Source organism: Pelmatolapia mariae, linkage group LG8 (assembly GCF_036321145.2).
Source record: "Pelmatolapia mariae isolate MD_Pm_ZW linkage group LG8, Pm_UMD_F_2, whole genome shotgun sequence".
Classification (NCBI taxonomy): Eukaryota; Metazoa; Chordata; class Actinopteri; order Cichliformes; family Cichlidae; genus Pelmatolapia; species Pelmatolapia mariae.
In genome coordinates this window covers 9,229,113-9,250,056 of record NC_086234.1, presented here as the reverse complement: position 1 = coordinate 9,250,056, position 20,944 = coordinate 9,229,113, and the positions used below count along the sequence as shown (strand labels likewise).

The 20,944-nt window shown below is 38.0% G+C and overlaps 1 protein-coding gene across 1 annotated transcript; it reads left to right on the top strand.

The window, feature by feature from the left end:
• Window positions 1-68: 68 nt before the first annotated feature.
• LOC134633468 (5-hydroxytryptamine receptor 3A-like) lies at window positions 69-20,622 on the top strand. Its single transcript, XM_063482306.1, has 6 exons — window positions 69-136; window positions 1,000-1,169; window positions 2,104-2,261; window positions 2,799-3,009; window positions 8,303-8,479; window positions 20,486-20,622. Exons 1-6 carry the CDS (start codon window positions 69-71, stop codon window positions 20,620-20,622), a joined length of 921 nt encoding a protein of 306 aa, XP_063338376.1.
• The last annotated feature ends 322 nt before the right edge of the window (window positions 20,623-20,944 follow it).

Genomic DNA, 20,944 nt, shown 5'->3' with positions numbered 1-20,944 from the left:
TCAGAAATGGTGTAAACGCAGAGCTTGCAAAAGAAGAGTTTGTAAGTTTGAAGCTGTTAATTGCCAGGATGTTCAAAGACAAGACCTACCTCAGCCTTTGGGAGCTCATGTTGACCAGAGAGCCGTACTGCTCAGAGTACAAGGTCAGTTTTGGTTTATGTTCTTTCCTAAGATTGTGTGAGTTTTGCTATCTAACACACATTGGTTCAATAAATCTCTTGAATGTATTTTTCTCTCAGAACATCCTGCATCTTGTACACATTATGCTGGTCCTACCTGTCTCAGCTGCGCTATGTGAAAGAGGGTTCTCTGCACAGAAGAGAATTAAATCAGACACAAGAGCATCCCTTCATTCAGAGACAGTGGATGACCTGATAAGAATCAGTGTGGAGGGGCCAAGTCTGGAAGATTTTTGATGCTAGAGAGAGTGTGGCAAGCTGGTTCACCCAAGGTGAAAGATTAAGAAAGCCAAATTACAGGAGCTGGCCATCTGAGGGGCATCTGAGGGGCATCTGAGGGGCGTGTGACTGCAATGGAGGACAGTCCATAAGATATCAAGTTGTTCGGATATTGAAATGTTCAGATTGAAGCCTTTGACACTTTGAGGAACTTTTTAATTTAGATTTTTTTTATTTAATATATCTTGAGATGTTTTAAATTTGTTTAAATGTTGAAATTTCAGCTCAGCGAAGCACTTTAAGCACAAGCATGTTTAAGTAATCTTTCTTGTAGAACTCTGCTACAAATAAAGAGCTTTGTGTTGAAAGGTTGGTAGTTAATCATTTACAAATCAATATTTACAAATCAAAAAAAACGTGAACATGTAAAACTGCAGTGTTAAGCAATGCAGTTAAGAAATTTGGGTACGCCTAATTTTTGTTCTGGTGGGCCTAAAAATAAAATTTAGGTGCACCAGTGCAACCATGGCAAAAAGTTAGTCTAGAGCCCTGGATTTACTATAATTTGTACCATAATCTGTTCTCATTTGCTCTTGTACAGGACAGAGAAGGACAAAGCTTCTCCGAGTCCTTATCTTACCATTGTTTATGACGGTTCCACTGAATTTAGAAATGACCAGGTCGTGGTAAGCACCTGCAAGATGCAGGTTTACAAATTCCCCTTTGACAGTCAGAGCTGCAACCTCTCCTTCAGGTCCATCATGCATGACGGTGAGCCAACAAAAAGTTCTGTTTGTGTGTACTTTCTCAAATACACAATATTAGATGTCATAACATGTGCTGCCTGGCGAAAAAAGGAAAAAGGTCACATACTGATATTTTGTGTGTGACCTGACAGCATGAATTCACCATGGCATCAGTTTAATAAGCTTATACAATCCATAACTTTTATTTCCAAGGGGTCACATGAGAAACTGGGACTGTTTTGAAAAACTGTACAAATAAGCTGCTTAATATTATTTTTCTTTTGTAAATTTTACTACCGGTAAGAGCAGATGTTAGTATAAGGATAGTAAAATTGCTAGCATTTTATCACTATTCAATCGTGATTCTTAAGCATACTTGTGAACACAATTAACACGTTCTTGCTAAATTTTGAAGAAGATGCTATATTGTTTTTTATGAATTTTTAGGCTTAAATAATTTTTGGATAGTTTGATCTGAGAGCAGACATATTCTCTATTAGAATGAGGTTTTGGGCGGATGACAGGAGGAGAGAAGCTGCAGAGAGGCAGCATAGAAATTGAAGGCAGATCTTGCAGTTTCTGTTTATGTGACTGCACTAATTTGTTCATCTGCCTTCACACACGTCACGCAACTTCATATGTGTGTGAAGGCAGATTCTTGGTTTGATATGTTGTCAGCCCATCCATTGAAGCTATAACAGTTTCAACTCTTTGGGAAGGCTTTCCACAAGGTTTAGGAGCGTGTTTATGCAAAAGTGCCAAAAGTGCATTTGTGAGGTCAGACACAGATGTTGGGGTGTTCTAAAACTTGCAACATATAACCCATAACCTATACCTTCAGTACAGGGATGGAAAGCTCTTTCATGTTTGCTTAGTTATGTCCAGGTGGTCCCTTTTTATGGCTGTGTAGTATGCATATTCCTTGTTTAGCTAATAGTTATTTTTATATTCCTTTTCAGATACAGAAATAAAGTTACAGCCCTACACAAACGAAACAAAAATGCAAGAGTGGTCTCTTGACAACATGCACACACAGTATGAGTGGCTGTACCAGAACATGTCAGTCGTCAGCAGACATGACAATTTTATCTTCAACCAAACTATCATTGTTTACACTGTAAGTATTTCTGGAAGCAGAAACACAGAAAAGACAACTTTTACATTAGCCTTGTCTACTGTAACCACTCAGTCGCAACTCAAGCCTTGATGCCATGTGCTTCCAGAGCACGTGAGCAGTCTGCTCCAGTCTGCATGCTAAATATCCTTGGGTTAGATATTAACCCCAAGTCGTGTGTGAATGTTAGATAGAAAGAGCATAGAAAAAAGTCCTTGTGTGAATGAGGCAAGTTATGTAAAGCCCTTTGAGTGCTCAGAGTAGAAAAGTGCTATATAAGAACCAGTCCATTTACCATGTATTGACCTATGCTTTAATGGGTTGGCTCAGTTCAATTGTAAAGCAATGTGTCACTTGCCAATTTAAAGAACTTTTACTAATAAGTTAAGTATTTTATGTATTAATTAATGGTCATAATTTGCAGTATATGTTTAGGAGTGTGTAAGATTATTAATAAAAGTAAATGTGAGAACAAAAGGAAAAATGGTAAGCCCACCATATTTCCTGGGATCAAGAAATGTAATTTTTGTGTACTCACAGATTACCATGAAGAGGAGGTCTGTCCTCTACATTGCCAATTTCATTCTGCCAATTCTTTTCTTTTTGACTCTGGACTTGGCCTCCTTCCTGATCTCAGACACTGGAGGGGAGAAGCTCAGTTTCAAGGTTACTGTCTTGCTTGCTGTCACAGTGATGCAGTTTCTTCTCAATGAAATTCTGCCCAGCTCTTCAGACAGTATTCCACTTATAGGTAAATAAGTGTGTTTGACTGCACACATGGTTACTTAATCAATAGTGACAGGGGATTTCTTTAAATCACCCTGCCGTTCTTCAGCTGAGACGTCTGAGTTAGAAAACACACAAACACTGCAGTTCCATTTTTACTCGCGAGGGCAGCCATGGACGCACGACCTGCGAACCGCGACTGTCTGCGACCTTTATTTATACAAGATTGTCTGTATGTGTGTGTGTGTTGTGTGTGTGTGTATGTGTGTGTGTTACATAGATAACATCACTTCAGTAGCGGGACTTCCCCTTTTCTACATCTGTATGTTCTCGTAAAAGCGCTGAGCTTGGTTTTCTTCTACATCTAAAAGTTCAGAACAACAGGATGCGATTAGTATCTGCAGAAGTTTAGCACACAGGTTTCTAGGCAAAAGGTCGTGTATAAATATGCTTAACTGATAAATATAAAGAATACATTTCATGTAACTGATCAAAACATAATTATCTTCTGACATCCGGCCCTGTTTATCAGAGAAATGAAATGTACAATTTATCAGTGAGTAACTACTTGTTTTTCACATTTTCAGTTACTACATCATTAGTTACATTTCATCTTCATGAAACCAATAGGAAAGGAAACCTTATGATCTTCAATGATTCCAGTACATTTGCATATGCTGTGAATGATAAACTTATCATCTGTGAGATTGCAACTTTTAAACAAGGAATAACTCAAATAAAGAAAACAAAATAAAATCAGGAAAAGTCCAACGACGATCAACAGTCTCTATAGCATCTGAAGCCATGTTTAAAGAATGTACATTACATCTGGTACGTAGGTGCAGCATGTGGTGTTGAATAAGACACACAATCCTCCTCTCTCCAGGATCATGTGCAGTGCTACACAATGTTGCATTACAGCAATTCTGAGAGCGTCTATTTCTTGATGTTGTCCCTCGTTGACCTTGCAGGATGCTTTGAGAAACAAGCCGAATCTATAGTCCAGTATCTCACTTCTGAGAGCATGTTTTCCAACTCCTGCCCACAGGAAGAGTGAGTTGAGTACCTTTTGTCCAATTGTCCAGAGTTTGAATTCTTCAGGTACATCGGTTTCCCAGGTTGAGTCATGTGGTCTGACTGTTGAAGTTGAGCGTTTCTTCCTGGATCAGGATGACGATGTTGTTGTTGTTGTTGTGCACTTTACAAAAGTCACTCTGAAGGTGGTCGGAGATCAGAATTAGTGCACCTGTCCCAGGGTGTTTCCCATATATGGTTGTGTTAATGTGCTCGACATGTGCGAGCAGACGTAACAGTCTTTCTCTGTGGTTTTGTTAAACACATATCTGTATCAGGCATTTTTCATCCAAAGATGGATGTGATCTTGTGTCATGTCCATTAGGTGTAAGTTGTCGTACGTCCATCTTCTCTTTCTGCCTCGTGGCTCGGCTGCTGTTGGCATCAGCCGGGGTCCTGTAAGGGTGAGCCTTGTAGTCAAGGTAACCACCAGGGTTCCCCTTCACACCTACACCTGGCTGCCTAAAGTTGATCGGATAGAGAGCGGAGTGCGGGCTTACCCCACGGGGGCCCAAGAATCGCACTTACCACCCTCACCCCCGAAACAACCAGGCATAGGCGCTTCCTCCTTGGTGTCTGGGCTTCCCGGGACCTCAACCTTTTTGCAGTGGCTCTGATGTATCCAAGATGGTCTCTCTGCAATTTTACAGGCTATGGGTGTTGTCAATAGCACTTGGTTTCAACCTGCAAGAGACTGAAGAAGAGTCTTACGGCAGTTTATTGTTCAAAACAATATCCTTATTTTCTAGTAGTTTTGCCATCCATTCTGCCAGACTTGTTTCTCTGACGGATTTTTCTAAGGGTCACTTTTTGCAACTGAGATTGCATCTGCTTTTTACACTAGATAAATCTCTGGCCATTTTGTGAATAAATCTATAATCACTAGAGTATAAAAGTGTGTATTAAGGACCTGGACTATCCGCCCTGAGGACACATGGGTCACCCCATGTGTCACTAATGCTGCTGTTCTGTGCAGGGACATAGGGATTTAGGAAGTATTGGTCTTCCTTCACAAGTCATTAAATCATCTTTTAGTTGTGCTCCACACTTCTAACCATTTCTTCTGTTCTATGGTTGGTGCTGCTTTCTGTCCATCCTTAAGAACATCAAGTGGTATTTGCATAGAGGATGCAGACATTAATATGTCTACAGTTCGTTGTGCGGCCAATTTAGCACATATGACTGCTTTGAGTTCTGCACTCTGAGCGGAGTATGAGGATGTTAGTGGTTTCACTTTTTATGACTATTTTTAGACGCTGAGCCGGGTTGTGGTGTGCTGTAAATGTCAGCACGTGGCTTTGTCTCCTCATCTAATTCTCGCATACAGCAGTGTGGATGACCTTCTTCGGGTGAGGCCAAAAGTGTGCTCGGGTTCAAATGACCACACTTCTGGATTCTAATGTGAGATTGTGACAACAAGATTCCAACATACGACAGTTGTCTTGCACGTGTGAGGCAGGACAAATTGGCTTGGAGTAAAACTGAAGCTACTGCTGTCAAAACTGCTTTCATGTAAGTAGAAAGGGTTACCATAGTCAGGCAATGCTAAAACTGTATTTGTCCATAATGCTAGTTTCAAGTTACTGTATGCTTCTTTTTCTCCGTTGTAGATGCAACACTACATCTTTATTTAAAGCATTTTAGGTCATTTCTATTTTGTTCCAACGAATTCACACATCTCACACATCTTACATATTTCAAACTTTTAAGTTAGAAAAGAAAACTAGGCATTGTCTACAGCTCATAGCTCACAGCTCCAAAACTAGGTATTAGTAAGTCATATGCCTAATCATTATGTGTCACTGTGATCCACAAGTATGATCACAAAGTTATTTTTCAAACCAACAAAACAAACAAACAAAAACAAAAACAAATTGCCGATGTCATTAAGGCTTTACACACGAGTCAGGACGCAAAAAGAAAAAAGTTGCTGCCAGTAACAAAGCAGAAATGTGAGGAAAAAAACTGAGCTCACAGACATGCATCTTCTAGTCTAAAAAACAAATAAAAATAAAAAATGTGTAACTTGCTCAACAGCTTGGTAGTGTCCACATATTTAACTCAGCTTCTCAAACCTGTAGCTTTAGCTGTTGTATACAGGGTTTGGCTTATTAGTTGTTAGTACAGGATTGCTCTTCATCACAACAAAGTCTCATCCAGGATGACAGGTTTACAAACAGGTCAAGTGTCTCTATGCACTTGATTAGATTAGGTGTTTTCCTTATTTTCTTCATCTCATATATCATTGTACTGAGTTTGAGCAAACCTTAAGCTTGAATCAGACTACTTTTAACAATTATCCACCTCACATCATAACTGACTGAGGTGCCTCTTATTATTTAATGTTAATATTATTAATGTTATTTTTTTTATAACAGCAATAGTACATTACAATATTTATTAGTATATTAGAATATACTACTATACTACTAATATACACAAATTATTATTTTATATTTTATTATGTGTCCATCCAGGGCTTGGGGGTGAGCTGCAGTTTCACCCCCTCCCAAGCTGGAGACATCTACCTTCTCACACTCTGTCCTTGGCTGAACAATGACGCAGCCTTAATATACCTTATGCATCTCTCTATTTTATTTTAAAATGTTTTTGTGTGAATTATCTACTTTCATTCATTCTATTCATTCTGGGCATGGTTATTTAACCAATTTTGTTTCATTTGGTAATGCCAATTTAAAGGTTGCTATGCTCCCTATTATTAGTTTGAATAGAGATAAGCTCTAATTTGATTTAAACTTTTGTTTATTCCTAAGAGTATTTATATATATATATATATATATATATATATATATATATATATATATATATATATACATATATATATATATATATTCAGTTGGGTCTGTATCCAACCCTTTTTAAACTTCTACTTTGATCTCCAATCTTTAATTTAACCAGGGATTATTAAGTACTTCCTAGTCTGAACTGCTTCTTTGTTTCTTACAGTCACGTACAAAATGTCCCTCTTTTCCACATCTCCAGTATGCAGTTTTAAAGCTATTTTTTGGTGTGTGTATAGGCCTACCTCTACCTCTTGCTGTTCCGCTAAGCATTCCTCTGTCTTTCTCTTGGATTAGGCCTGATCTGGTTTGTTGTTTTTCTAAACATTTCTCATCAGGTGTTAATTTTGCTTGTTTATTCTCCATTCTCGTCTAACTGCTTCTTCTTTCCAGGCCTGGAAATATTGTGATTCTTGCGAGAGTTTTCCTTTCTTTTTTAAGTTTTTTGTTTCTGCTATTTCTTGCAAAAGAGCTTCTTTCAACTGTGTAAGTGTTGAGGGGCTGCATTTCCCTTCCCAAGTGGGACATTTTGTTTTCTTAGGATTTCTCCATCTACAAGCACTGATTTGTCCGGCGCCTGGACATTTCTTTTCTAACCACTGCTCGTCAGCAGTGAGTTTTGTGGGCTGATTCCCCATTGTTACAACACAACTGCAGAGCTTTCTCTGGTATGAGACTCAGAAGTGGTTGCTGACACGCCCTTCTACTCCGGGACTACTTCCACGGAGCGATGTCAGTTTTACGGGACAGAACCCAACCTACTTCTTCGTCACCAGTACTTCAGCGTCTTACAGCAAATAAAACAACAATAACAACTGGAGGCAACTCAGCAGCGTATTGTGCTGTAAAATTAGTTTACCTCCAAAACACATACACAAAACACATATACATACACACAGATAGACATTTGCGCGCTAATTTGTCACGAAGTAATTCCGGCTACTTCTGAAACCAGTCTAAATATAATTTATTACGAGGTAATTCCGGCTACCTCTAAAACCAGCCTAAATTTAGTTCCTTCTGGCGAACTCAACCTATTTCACGTGTTTTTCCGAAGTAATTCCGGCTACTTCTAACCTATTTTACGCGTATTTCGAAAGTAATTACGGCTACAGCAAACCTTTGCGCATTTCCTGAAGTAATTCCGGCTACTTCTAACCTATTTTGCGCATTCTTCTAAACCCTTCCGGCGGTTTAAGACCAAAAAGTGTTTTCTCACCCTCAGTCGTCTTTTGCTGGTTGTTCAGGTCATCTGGCTGGACCCCAACGTCGTGGACCAGGCCCGGCCTGGATACGAATTTACGCCCAGGACTTTCACCTCTACCTGGAGAGGGCTGTCGACAGACTTCAGTTCTGGCTTTTCCACGACGTCAGGATGCAGCAATCAGACCTTATTGGAGTCACAGATTTGTCCACATTAATAATGCTGCCTGCTCTCCTCAGCTGTCTATTGCATTGGGATTTTTACTCTGATGCTGCTCAGCCTCCTGGAGACAATTTTGGTGATGCATCTGATTGAGAAAGACTCTGCAGTCCAAGATGAGACAGACGGAGACGGAAACATGGCAGACAACTATGGGGTCAAAGAGGACAACCATGACTTTCAGAGCTTTTTTAGAAGTGAGCATAATCATAGCAAATCATTCTACAAACTATATCGCTCATGCAGTTTTAGTTGTGTTGCATTCATCTTTGTGTCTAATATTTATTCCAGACATTAAAATATGTAGCCACTGTCCCTCAGTTTATGAGGTATCTGGTGAAGAAATAAATGCATCTGTTTCATCTGTGACCCAAAAGGTTGGAATTAAATTAGACTTTTAAGCATGTTTTTTGTTTTGTTTTTTCCATTCCAAAAAAATGTAAATACATTTCTATAAAACCACTTTTCAGGATAGCAGCAGTAAACTGACAGAGGTGTCCTTTGCTCTGGAAAAGGTGTCCGATGAGCTGCAGGAGACAAGGAAAACAATGACTTTGCTCAGCAGCAACAGGAAGTCTGGCTACTGGACCAGAATGGCTAAAAAAATCAACAAGGTTTTCATAATTTTTTATTTGAGTGCAGTCACTGTGTTTTTAGCATATATGGTTTCATTGTGGAACAGTGCTGAGGATAAGTAGGGTTAAAGTTAAAACAACAACAAAACAAAAACAAAAAAGAAAACACATGAACTTATTTCTTACTCTGTTGCAGTTAATTTATTTGTCCAAAACAAAAACATTTTAGAAACCAGTTAAATTTTCAGAAACTGGACTGTTAGTAGTGTTGTGATCAGTGTCAGGTCATAATCAAAAAAGTAATGTATTACACATATTACGCAGAACACTTTTCTTAAAGGTAATGCAGTAACTTACTCCAAGGAGAAAATAATTAATTATACTACTATTAACATTACTTTCATCTTATTCTGTAAAATGACCTGAAACACACTCTTTCATAATTACCATTTAACAGTATAAACTGAGGCTATAGTCCCACACAGCAACACAAATCCCTATCCCGATAAGGACACACATATGATCTTTCTCTTAGTATTTAGGTATGAACACAAAGCTGACAGCACAAGCAAAGGTGAAAACCAGCAAACAGACACTAAAAAACAATCTCCACAGTGAGTCTACTGTAGAAACATGAGCAGGTAGAAACAAAGGCTGCAGCCTGACTACTCATCTGTTTGTTACCTGATGGAGTTCAGCAGCAGCTCACAGATGATTGCTCACTTGATCGCAGCCCTTGACTGGACACTCAGCTTTAGCGTCACTCTAGGATTTTGGCGAGCCTAGCATTACCATGCTGTCTGCTTGCAAAGAGTCAAAGCTGTGTTAGCAGCATAATACAGTTGTTTCTGCCCTAGATACAGTTTGCACTTTACAATTATGTTATTATCCTTTTGTGAAATAAAAATAAATGTTATGTCTATATACAAGCTGTTAATTGTCCTGGTGTTTTCCTCTGACTACAACTGAAATCAGTTAATTGTAGCTACAAGTGCAAGAACTGATAATAGACAAGCAGACTAACGATTCCACGGAATTAGACTACTAGGAGCCGGTTCTCAATTCCCATCCCTAATTGAGTGTTAGTTGTATATTCATAGAGTTTATTATTTAAGTGTAGTTCCTGACCTGATGCATCCTTGTATAGTATGCCCTTATCAGGTTTCTGAGTGTTTTAGCCAATTCCAGTTTTTTGTGTGTTTAGTGTTTAGTTCCCCTGCTGTTTCCACTCTCTTTATTACATGTGTATTTATAACCCTACCCTTTCTTTGATTTTTACTAAAGTATTTTGTATCAGTATACTACTTTTTTTTACCCAAAGAGCTTTTGTTTGTCTAATTAACATGGAAAGCAAAAATCACATCATTTAGTGGTCATTAAAGTGTGTTCAGATTTAACATATAACATTTAATATATTTAACTTATTGATGATGGTTCATATATATAAATTGTGAAACAATGCTGACTTTTTTCTTTTAATTCAGGATGAAATAAAAAGACGTCCCCATTTTTTGTTTTTTGTTTTTTTTCCAATGTCCCCAACCCTCTTTCATACAAAGCTGGTTTTAAAAGTTAAAAAAATCTAGAAAATTCTAAATCATTAGTTTCAGCCCATCTGAGTAAAAGGTTGAATATAAAATGTTCTAATATGCTAGTGCTTTCTCAATAGAGAACACAGGACATAATGGTCAGAGTGAAAATATGTTACAAAAATATAGTGGATTGTTATTGTTACGTATTTATTATATCATTATTAGAAGACAATTGAGCCTTTTCTCTTACAATTGTAAAAGAAAACAACCCCCCCACCCCAAAAAACCCCCCCAAAAAAACCCAAAAACAAAAACAAAAACATGCACATACGTATATAACAATTACACATCAGTCACATAACAAGGTTCTGTTCAAAACGAATCAGAGGTGTTTTCATACCGGCTCCGGCCAAACTTTAGCAGTGTTTTTGCATGTTTTATATACTTATATACACATCTCCCATATTTCTTAATTATGAGTTGGTTTGCAGTAGTATGTTTAATATACTCATCTTAAGGATATAATAAAAAGATATGATAATATGTACTTGATAAGAAATATACACAATGTTGACGTTCTTTTAAATACCCTGTGAATATGTTTAAAGTATACTGTGGTGGAAGTTCAGCCGTTTAATAAACAATTAAACATAAATATGTGGCAATATAAAGCAATGTACTTGTGTGTGCTTCATTTACATCTGCATCCTACTAGAACATTGCAAAAACTGTTAAAAAAAACATCTTTCTGACCTGCTCTTGCTGACTTTTAATGGTGAAGTATACAAATCCTTTAAATTCACTTTATTTTCAAGTCATTTTCCACCTCAATTTTCTCAGTATTAAGCTTTGTAGCTTCATTCAGTTGTTTTTCTAGCTTAAAAGTAAACAAGAGTAACAAAAGACCCAAAACTTTTTAAAATTTCTTTTTGTTCCTGTTTTTTCTGCTGAATAAATCCTGACCAAGCTTGGTCAAATGGTTGAGATGGGGGAACAAAACAGCGACACATTCACCCAGACTGCTTAAGTTCCTGTATGAACTAATAAGCTTTAAACGACCAGGGAAAAGCTGAGTTTATTTTCTTTAAAGCTCAGAGGGAACTTGATGGACTGAATATTCAGACTGCCTTTTGGACTTTGTCACACTGGTACCAAGAACACATCTGTGCACACATGTACGCACACGGCATCTCACTTCATGCTTGCTCTTCCCCTAGCCTCTTGTGTCACTTAGCAGTTTTGTCTTATTATTGTCTTATTTGTTCTTGACTGTGAGCACAAGCAGACGTATTTGCTTGAGAAGTGAACATAACCTCATTTTCAGAGGCGTCTCTAACATTTAATGGTTGTGAAATGTGTCAAACTTTTCTCCCCTCCCTAAAGTTAAACAGCTGAGAGTATCTTGAGCACAGTAGAGGATGATTTTCAACCATGGAGTTTAAGGATTGGCCCTGCTAAGGATTCTTATAGAAAATTCACTAACGGCAGCATGTCCTGATTTAACACCCGGATGACCTGGGGATAGAAGCTCCTCTTGAGCCTCTCTGTTTTTGCCCTGATGGTGCGGAACCTTCTGCCTGATTACAGAAGTTGGAACAGGTTATTGCTGAGAAAGGTCCATGAAAAAACGTAATTTTTAATTTATTTTTTACAGTGTAACATATGCACCGTTCTTCAAGGGGTGTGCAAATGATGCCATCTCATATCATATTGCATTTGATTCAACTGTTATTGTATCCTTCCCTGTATAAGACATCTTTTGCTGTTGATAAACCAACATTATATGCTGATGCCTAATGGAAAAGTATTATTTTAATGTCCTTTTAAGATATTTGCCCAGTAACCTAAGTAGAGCTGATAATGTCAGTAATTGACTAAAGTGGATGCATTTATCGTGGTGAAAGTAAATGGCAGCGTGAAGGGAACTTGGAAATTGCCGCGAAAGATTTTCTGCTTGATGAGGGAAAAAGAAAACATAGCTGTCTTGCCTGTCTTAAACATGACCCAGCTGCCTCTTCTGATGGAGCACTTAACTGTGGTCTCTCCCACTTCCCTGTTCTTTCATGTTGCTATTGTGACTGTATGAACTTCTGAAAGCTTTTACCCACATCCTGAAATCTGTGGCTCAACAGATTTTGAAGTTCTATATGTACTTAGGAGCATCGACAAAAGAGTTGAGATGTTGTGTAAAATGTTAATAGAATCCAAATTTGGAATGATCTCATAAATACACTAATGTTTTTCACAACTAATGATAGAAAATATCGTGTGTTTAAACTGATAAACTGTACGATTTTAAGAAAAGAAAAGAAAAGAAAAGAAAACTATTAGGCAATTTTAAAAATGATGGCAGAAACATTGCACAAAAAGTTGGTAGTTTTACAGTGTAATATTGCAAAGAAACAGCAGGGGAAAACTTCTCAAATCTTTAGGTTAACTGGCAAAGGGTCAGTAACAGGTTGAGCAGAGATTCAATCAGCAAGAACCGTGTCTATAAATTGTGGAACAGAATAATGATCTGCAATGTAAAATTGCAAAGACTTTGAATATATAATCTACGCATATTATATCACGGTACCTAATATCAAAAGTCCACTACATTAAAATAGGTATGGTTAACTGGGTATCAATACATTGGCAGAGAAACATTTCCAGACACCACTGGGCTTCATTCACTATTGTTCTTACAAACAAAAATAGTTTTCATAGAAAAGTCATCAACAGAAACATGATCTATGTACAATGGCCAGTTTGGTTCATACAGCTGTGCCTATGTTAATGAATGAGACTCATTCGACTCGATCCACAGGCCTATGCTCTCTGCCTACCATTTGTATTTTATTCCAGTTCAGACAGTAGGCAGTAATTTAATACTTGTTGATCTCTAATCTGGAACATTACTTCTGCAGCATAAATCACTATGATGATCTACCCCAGTACCCCATCTTCGTGGTGTTGAAAGTTACCTGTTTAACATGAAAATTAACATTAAATTAAGAGGGGACAGCAGTAAAAACTCCAGGCCGGTGACATCATCAAGTACGCTGGTGTTCCGATTGTACAAATCGCAAGTCTGTACTCGCGTTCGCACTAAGTCCGGACTCCCATGCAAACTTACAAAGTCCGGACTTAACGAGAACGCAAATACGGACTCGCGTACTTGAGAGTTGAGAAAGGGCTAAAGTCAGAAGAAAGCACACTGCTAGGACTGATCGGAGGCAAGTTTCATTTCGAAAAACTACCTGAAGCCTTGATAAAAGCGTGGTTTTGTGAAAACTGTGCAAAAAGGAGTTTGCATACCACCGAAGCACTTCAACCTTACGGTACCATCTAAACGCAAAACATGTTGCAGTGAGCACAGAAACTGTGGGAGCTATTAGCGCTAGCAGTCCGAGTACCAACAAAAGGTGTCGGAAGCTCAAACTTGATGCAATGACTGGGTTCAGGACCAAAATTACTAAGTCAACATGAGACAAACTTAAAAATTCTCTTGCAAAATGGATTGCTCTGGACTGCAGACCACTATTAGTGGTAGAAGATAGGGGGTTAGAAAATGTGCTACAGTTAACGTCAGATGATCCAAATTTCCAACTGCTGTGCCGAAAGACTATTTCAAGTAAAATTCAACAGCTTTAAATTAGATGCATTACAGACAACCCTGCTAATATGAAGTACACCAGGAGCAAACAAGACTGGGGCAACAGAAAGAGTCACTCATGCAGGATGTTTCCACACAGTTAAATTTAACTCTGGATATAGATGCGCATCTACTAAAGAAGCAAGAGGCTGTTTTTTTGTGCTTTAGACATGCAAAAGCACAAGCTAGTCATTATAAGTCCATCAGAGCTGGTAAAACTTCAAAAGCTGGTGACTTTCATGCAGCCATTCAGGTAAGTAAAACTATTTTTTTTAACTTACTGTTACTCTCGCTTCAAAAAGCTCTATAGTTGACAGTTATTGTGTAGATGAATAATTACTTTCTTGAACTGTCTACTACAGGTTAGTGACTGAGCTTCTTGGAGGTGAGACATATGTCTCATGTTCAGTGGTTTTACCTGCTTTCTGCCACCTGCATCACACCATAGAGGTCTCTGATGATGACTCACACTACATGGTGAAATTTAAGACTAACTTCACAAAGGACCAATCCCAAAGTGTAGCTTCACTAAATCATCAGTGGCTCAAAATAGCTGCTGTGCTCAACCCACGCTTTAAGGATTTAAAGTGTCTTGCAAAGGGAGGGCGAAAGGAGATTTGGACCAGCCTTGAGGCCCTGCTGCAGTAACATTGTAAAGATGCCACCACAAATGAGCCAGCAAAGACAAAGAGCTTCCTCCACTCTTCGTTGTCCTCAGACTCTGATTTATATGAGGAAGCCCTGTGTAACAGGGCCCTGAGTTTGTACAGAGCAGAATCCACCATCAGCGAGACAGACTGTCCAAATAACCTTTTATGTTTGTGCCCAGTAGCGGTTTTTGATACGGGCGACACGGGCGGTTGCCCGGGGCAGCATCGTGGTGGGGGGCGGCATCACGGGCATCGAAAAAAAAGAAAAAGAAAAAGAAAGAAAGAAACTTGCTCGTACTCATGCTGCCCCGACGTCAGCCAGCGCATTTTGAGAATGCCATAGGCACCGATTGGTTTTCTATCGCCCATTTGCTGGGAGTAAGGGCATCCTCGTTTGCGAGGTGCGCCCGCTGCTTGCGGCACAGGGAGGAGAAGGCGGGGCGGCGGGGGATTCTCTGGCTGGCTGGAGCAGCATCTAATAACCAACTCGCAAAATAAAAGAAAATAAAAACAAACCAACAAACACGAAAATACCAGACATCATGATACAGACTGCTGTGCTGAAGTCAAAGTAAACTTTATTGTCATCTCTGCTATATACAGAACAGTATATAGAGACGAGATGACGAGGCTCCAGTTACAGCAATGCAAGTGAAACAATAAATATAAGAAGAGTAAGAAAATAAATAAACACTTTAGGACTAGGGGTAAAGGGATCAATAACAATTTAAAATTTATAATTTACAGATTGATGATTTAAAGTCTCACACACAATCTGTCGAAAGGGCAGGAGAGCCGGCTGCTTCCAAATAGAGCACATTTCATTCATAATGTTGTAAATCCAAGCCTGTTATGTATTCATGATTTGTAATCCTGGGTTGTGCGAAATCCCAGAAATAAAACCTAGACAAAGCGAATCTGTGAACTAAGGTGTAGGTTTATTAGGTTATGTTGTGGTGAACCTCGAGTTAAGGGATGGGTGTTCATACTGGAGTGCAAAATTAAAACCAATGGAAGATGGACAAGAAAAGTTCAAAGCCATCAGGTCCTCAGTTTCAAAAAAAGAGAGAAGGAGGAGAAACGAGCAAAAGATACAGGTAAGCAGATTTGTCATTGGAGAATGACAGGTCATGTATCCTGAAACAATCAGAATCAGAATACTTTATTAATCCCTAAGGAAATTATGTGGGTTACAGTTGCTTCAAGAAGAAATGGTAAAAATAGTAACAGTAACAGACTAAACTCCAAACAATACATTATGTTACAGATTTTACACATTTAAGAAATAGCACTAATTTATACAGATCACTCAGTTCTTAATATCAAGGATTAACAGAGGTGATTATAAATAAATATCAAGAAAATTGACAAGAATATTACAGAGTAGAAAAGAGTGTGTGTAAAAAAGGTGTAACTATTGCAGTGTTCACAGTGTGTTAGATGGAGGAGTTGTACAGGGAGATGGCCACAGGCAGGAATGATTTCCTGTGTCGGTCAGTGGTGCTTTTTGGTAATCTCAGTCTCTCACTGAACATACTCCTGTGACAAGCCAGCATGTCATGGAGTGGGTGGGAGGTATTATCCAACATTGTCTTTATCTTGGACAACATCTGCCTCTCAGACACCACCCTAACGGAGTCCAGCTCCATCCCCACAACATTACTGGCCTTGCGGATCAGTTTACATAGTCTGTTGGCATCTGTGACCCTCAACCTGCTGCCCCAGCATGCAACAACATTGAGGATAGCACAGCAGAGATACAACAAGATAACATCAATTAGTAGGGATAGTGAAGTGTCACTTGGCTATGATAGTAAACAGTAGACTCTGATGTAGCTTACTGAATCTTTTGGACTGTGTTCAGCACAATATTAATTAGTCAATGACAATTGTTGATTTGCCCAATTCTCATTGTATGACGAATTATAATGTCTGTTTGGTAGCTGTTTACATACTATGCATACTCTCTCTCTCTCTCTTCACATATGTGTGTGTGTGTGTATGTGTCTCTGGTGAAATTCAGTATGGTTCCAACAACAGTTTTATGTTAATGTACAATCCTTAATATGTTTTATGTGTGTGTGTGTGTTATGTAGAACTTTATATTATTAATTATTTAAAGACAATACCATTTTGAAAATGTACCTAAAGTACCGCCCAATTTTGCCCAGAGATATTATTTTTGTTTCTCTGTTTTGAATTGAAATCCAGTTTAAATGTTGGTTTGTTTTTTTTTTTGTTTTTTTTTTTTTTTTCAGAAATAAAAGAGCTTTAGTTTACAATATCCATGTCGTTGTCTATTATTTGATTCTGCCACCCACTAAAACCCTTTTAAATTAAAAAAACATTTGCGCTTTGGGGTGAATTTTCTTGTGTGATGAAATGCAATTAATTGAGATTAATTCATTACAAAGCCTCTAATTAATTAGATTAATGTTTTTAATCCAGTCTCACCCCTATTTAATTTTATTTCTCTTTCAACTTTATTTGTCAGGGACCATGTACAAAGAAAAGAAAACATTGATCTACTAACAGAAAAGATCAATTGTACCAAATTTAACTGCTAGGTAATTTCGATCTGCAGGCCCTGGGCAGGTCAAAAAGATAGAATGACATAAAACATAAAAACACATCTTTAGCATGCAAGCTATAATTGATAAATCTATACAATAAAAAACACTTCAGTAAAAACCTTAAAATTAATACAAATACAATTAACTATTAAATGTTATAAGACAAATACCCAACTAAAACTTTGTGTCAAAACACATCACAAATTATTTGATTCCTACCACATAAATATCAAGTACAATTAAGTAATGTTTCAAAACTTTACATAAAAAAACAAAGAAGCAAACCAAACCAAAGTGAAGCGTCAAGAATAGTGATTGTTGACAACGCTGGTTTTTCACCATCCACCTGACACACTCAAAATTATACAGTTGACAAACCTGCTCAACAATATCTCAGCTGTTTGGCCCACACACAAACATTAATGCAATCTGAGATTTTAGAGGGGGTTACATTACAGGAGGTTTTGGTTTCCAAAGCTCAGGAGCAGTTAAAGCATGTACACCCACCAAGTACTTTATTAGAAAGACCACAGCTCTCCCTTTGAGCCCAAAGTAGCCTGAGCTGTTGGTGCCATATAGATCAGAGGTTTGAACGGCATCATGCCATTAAATAAATAGTACTTAGGAAGCCTCAGGTGAGAGACACAAAGGGATTTATTACACTGTTGAGTGGCATTAAGAGTTCTAAATAACAACCAAAGGATGATTTTGTCACATATCTGTTTTTTACAGGTTGAGAAAGACCAAAAGTTTATTCCTTATGTTTGGACTGTGATGGTGAGTTCTGCCACTAGATGATGCATAAAACTGAACAACGAACAGTCTTTTATCTTTCTGCCCTTATTTTTACCTTTCCTTCATTTTGTTTCATTGGCAGAGTTGGCACAATGAATATATTTCCTGGGATCCAGATCAGTTTTTTGGCATTAAAAATGTTTCTCTACCTATTGAGGTTTTGTGGAAGCCAAATCTCACCATTGAAGAAATGTAAGTATAAATATACTCACATACAGAGACATAGATAGAACACGTCTTTCCAGAAAGTCGAGCCCAAACCTTTAACTCGGACCAATTACAATCATTTCCTGCTCCATATTTTATTTTTCGACTTGACTAGAGAAGTTTCACATGAGTTACAGTTCAAAATAATCCTCAGCTCCTTAGTTCATAAACTATGCATAACAAGACATTTAAGCCCCTATCCATGAAAGCCAGCTTTCTTCTGATTGGCTGCTCCTCAGAAAAGTAGCCTTGGTGTGGCCCCAACCAGAAATGTGCCATCGTGACTGAGACCCACAAGAAAAACAAAGGAAAAGAGAACAGATACCAAACAGTTTGAGCCTGAACTTCTGCATCACAGGGATTATTACTGGTTTCATTATTTGAAATTCTGACAATGTTTATATTCTAACAGTATAAATATGATAAAAAATAAATAAAGGTTTATCAGAGGTCACCTTAAAAAATCTAAAAATAAAATAATATAAAACACTAAAAAAGTTGTTTAAATTGTTTGAAATGGAGGTGTTTGTGTGATTCAGTTCAATTCAGTTATATTCATATAGTGCCAAATCACACCAGTAGCTCTTCAAGGTGACAACAAGGCAATGAGATGGACTTAATGATGTAAAATGAAAAACTGATCAATGATAGCATGCTTTTTATGGTCTATAGACAAATACCAGTGCGCAGTGTCATAGGGTTGCCTCTTGTTCAGTGGCAGCTAGGAAAGACTACAGTGCTACTGTGATTTTTGTGAGATAAGCAGTTAGGAAGTGTATATGTACTTATGTATCAATGAATCTCTAACCTACATCAGGTTTTGTACCAATGCAGCTACAGAGAGGTATACAGAAGAACTAGCAATGACTTGATATTTGTGCTTTTCTAGTTTGTGAGGAACTTGCGTGTTTCTTTGTTTCCATACAGGACAGAAATGAACAAAGCTCCTCCAAGTCCTAATCGCACTATCAATGACAAAGGATATGTTGAAGTCCAGAATAACCCGATGACACTGAAAACTACAACTTGAGGCCAAACATACCTTGCTAACCAGTGTACTCCTCTGGATTATGGGGGCCAGATATGTTTGGCCACAGCAGCCTAGTGTAAGCACACCGTAAAATTAAACATTAAAAAAAAAAATTATGTGTGGGGTGTATATGTGTGGGGTACATATCAAGTTGAAATAAGAAAAAATAAGAAAGACATGTCACGCCTACGGCAGCAGATATGTGGAGATGTGAGTGAAGGACCCAAAAATGCAGGCACTGGCTTAGATGTGATGAGTGAGCTTTATTTACACATGGTGAAAATATAGACAGAAATGGAGAGGCTGAGGACAGAGAAGAAATAACCTAAACTGGGAAAATCTAACAAATGAATCCCAACCCTAAACAGGATTACTTGCAGAGGAACACAGAGTGGAACTTGGGATGATATGCAGAGGTAATACAGACAGACCAGTGACGAGCACAAGAGAACACACACTATAAAAACACATTCGACAAGGAAACGAGGAAACTGCACACAGGAGGGAGACATGGCTGAATCTAATTAACATGACGAGACAGGGAGGACACAAACTGAACAGGCCAACATCAGACACGGACCTTCAAAGTAAAAGAGGAAAGATACACTGACAGAACTCAGAGACACGATACTAACAGAGAACAAAGGGAAGACATGGGCAGGTATGACTAGACACTAAACCAAGGAAGCACAGTAACCAAAACCAAAGAACTAGAAAGTCTTAACCAGAATAAACCCGAAATCAAAAGATAATAATAATCAAAATAAAACAACTGAGTCCACAGTCTGTCCTGAGTCTGTGGACAAAACATTATTTTGACATACTCAAGATATATTTATAGAGTTTAGTTTTGCATAAAAAAAATCAGCAAGCAAAAGATTCCAATACATTTGGTATGAAGAGGAAAATTAGATATACAGATTCATTTTTATTTATTTCAGCTGTGAAGTACAAATATTTTTAAATGAGGAATCACATTTGGGGCTATCCTCCAGTGGCCACTGAAGGAACTACAATTTTGTGTTGGCTTCTTTTCACCTCTGCTTGATGTTGCTTGGGTGTACAGTTTATAGCTGACTGATGACTTGTGAACAGCATCTCTCGCAGGCAGGGAGCAGACTCAACATTGGGCGAATGGGGTGATACAGAATGAGCAACCTATGCTGTGGTGTGATGCTTTGGTGTCCTTTCATTTCCACTTCAGCTCAGGACATTCGGCTGCAGCCAAGTGACAACTCTACAGAAGCGACAGAGTGGTCTCCTGATTTGATGCAGAAACAATATGAGTGGCTGTTCATAAACATGACAGTCACTGCCAACAATGCAAGTGATTTAGTTTAGCCAAGACATCGTCATTTACACTGTATGTATTTCTATACAAAATCAGAAAGTAGCTTGGCATTATGATTTTCAGTACAGTGACCAGCGGTCATTTTTTTCCTTTTCTGCCTTGCTTCACTCTATTCTGTCTTTTTTATTCTATTTTTATTTATTTTTATTTTTATCTATTTTTTCTTACTTTATCTTATTGTCTGTTCCAGCAATCAATTCTTCATTTCTTCATGGTTTTCCTTAGTATTACTTAATTATATTTTACTGCTTTGCAAATATGGCGCATTTATCTAATGCATCTTTTAGGTTTACTGCACACTTTATTAAGTTG

Bases quoted from the DNA above. Each gene is read 5' to 3' on its own strand.
- LOC134633468 (XM_063482306.1), top strand. From the start codon at position 69: ATGTTCAAAGACAAGACCTACCTCAGCCTTTGGGAGCTCATGTTGACC. The intron at 137-999 runs GTACAAGGTCAG...GCTCTTGTACAG, and splicing joins AGAGAGCCGTACTGCTCAGA to GACAGAGAAGGACAAAGCTT. The intron at 2,262-2,798 runs GTAAGTATTTCT...GTGTACTCACAG, and splicing joins AAACTATCATTGTTTACACT to ATTACCATGAAGAGGAGGTC.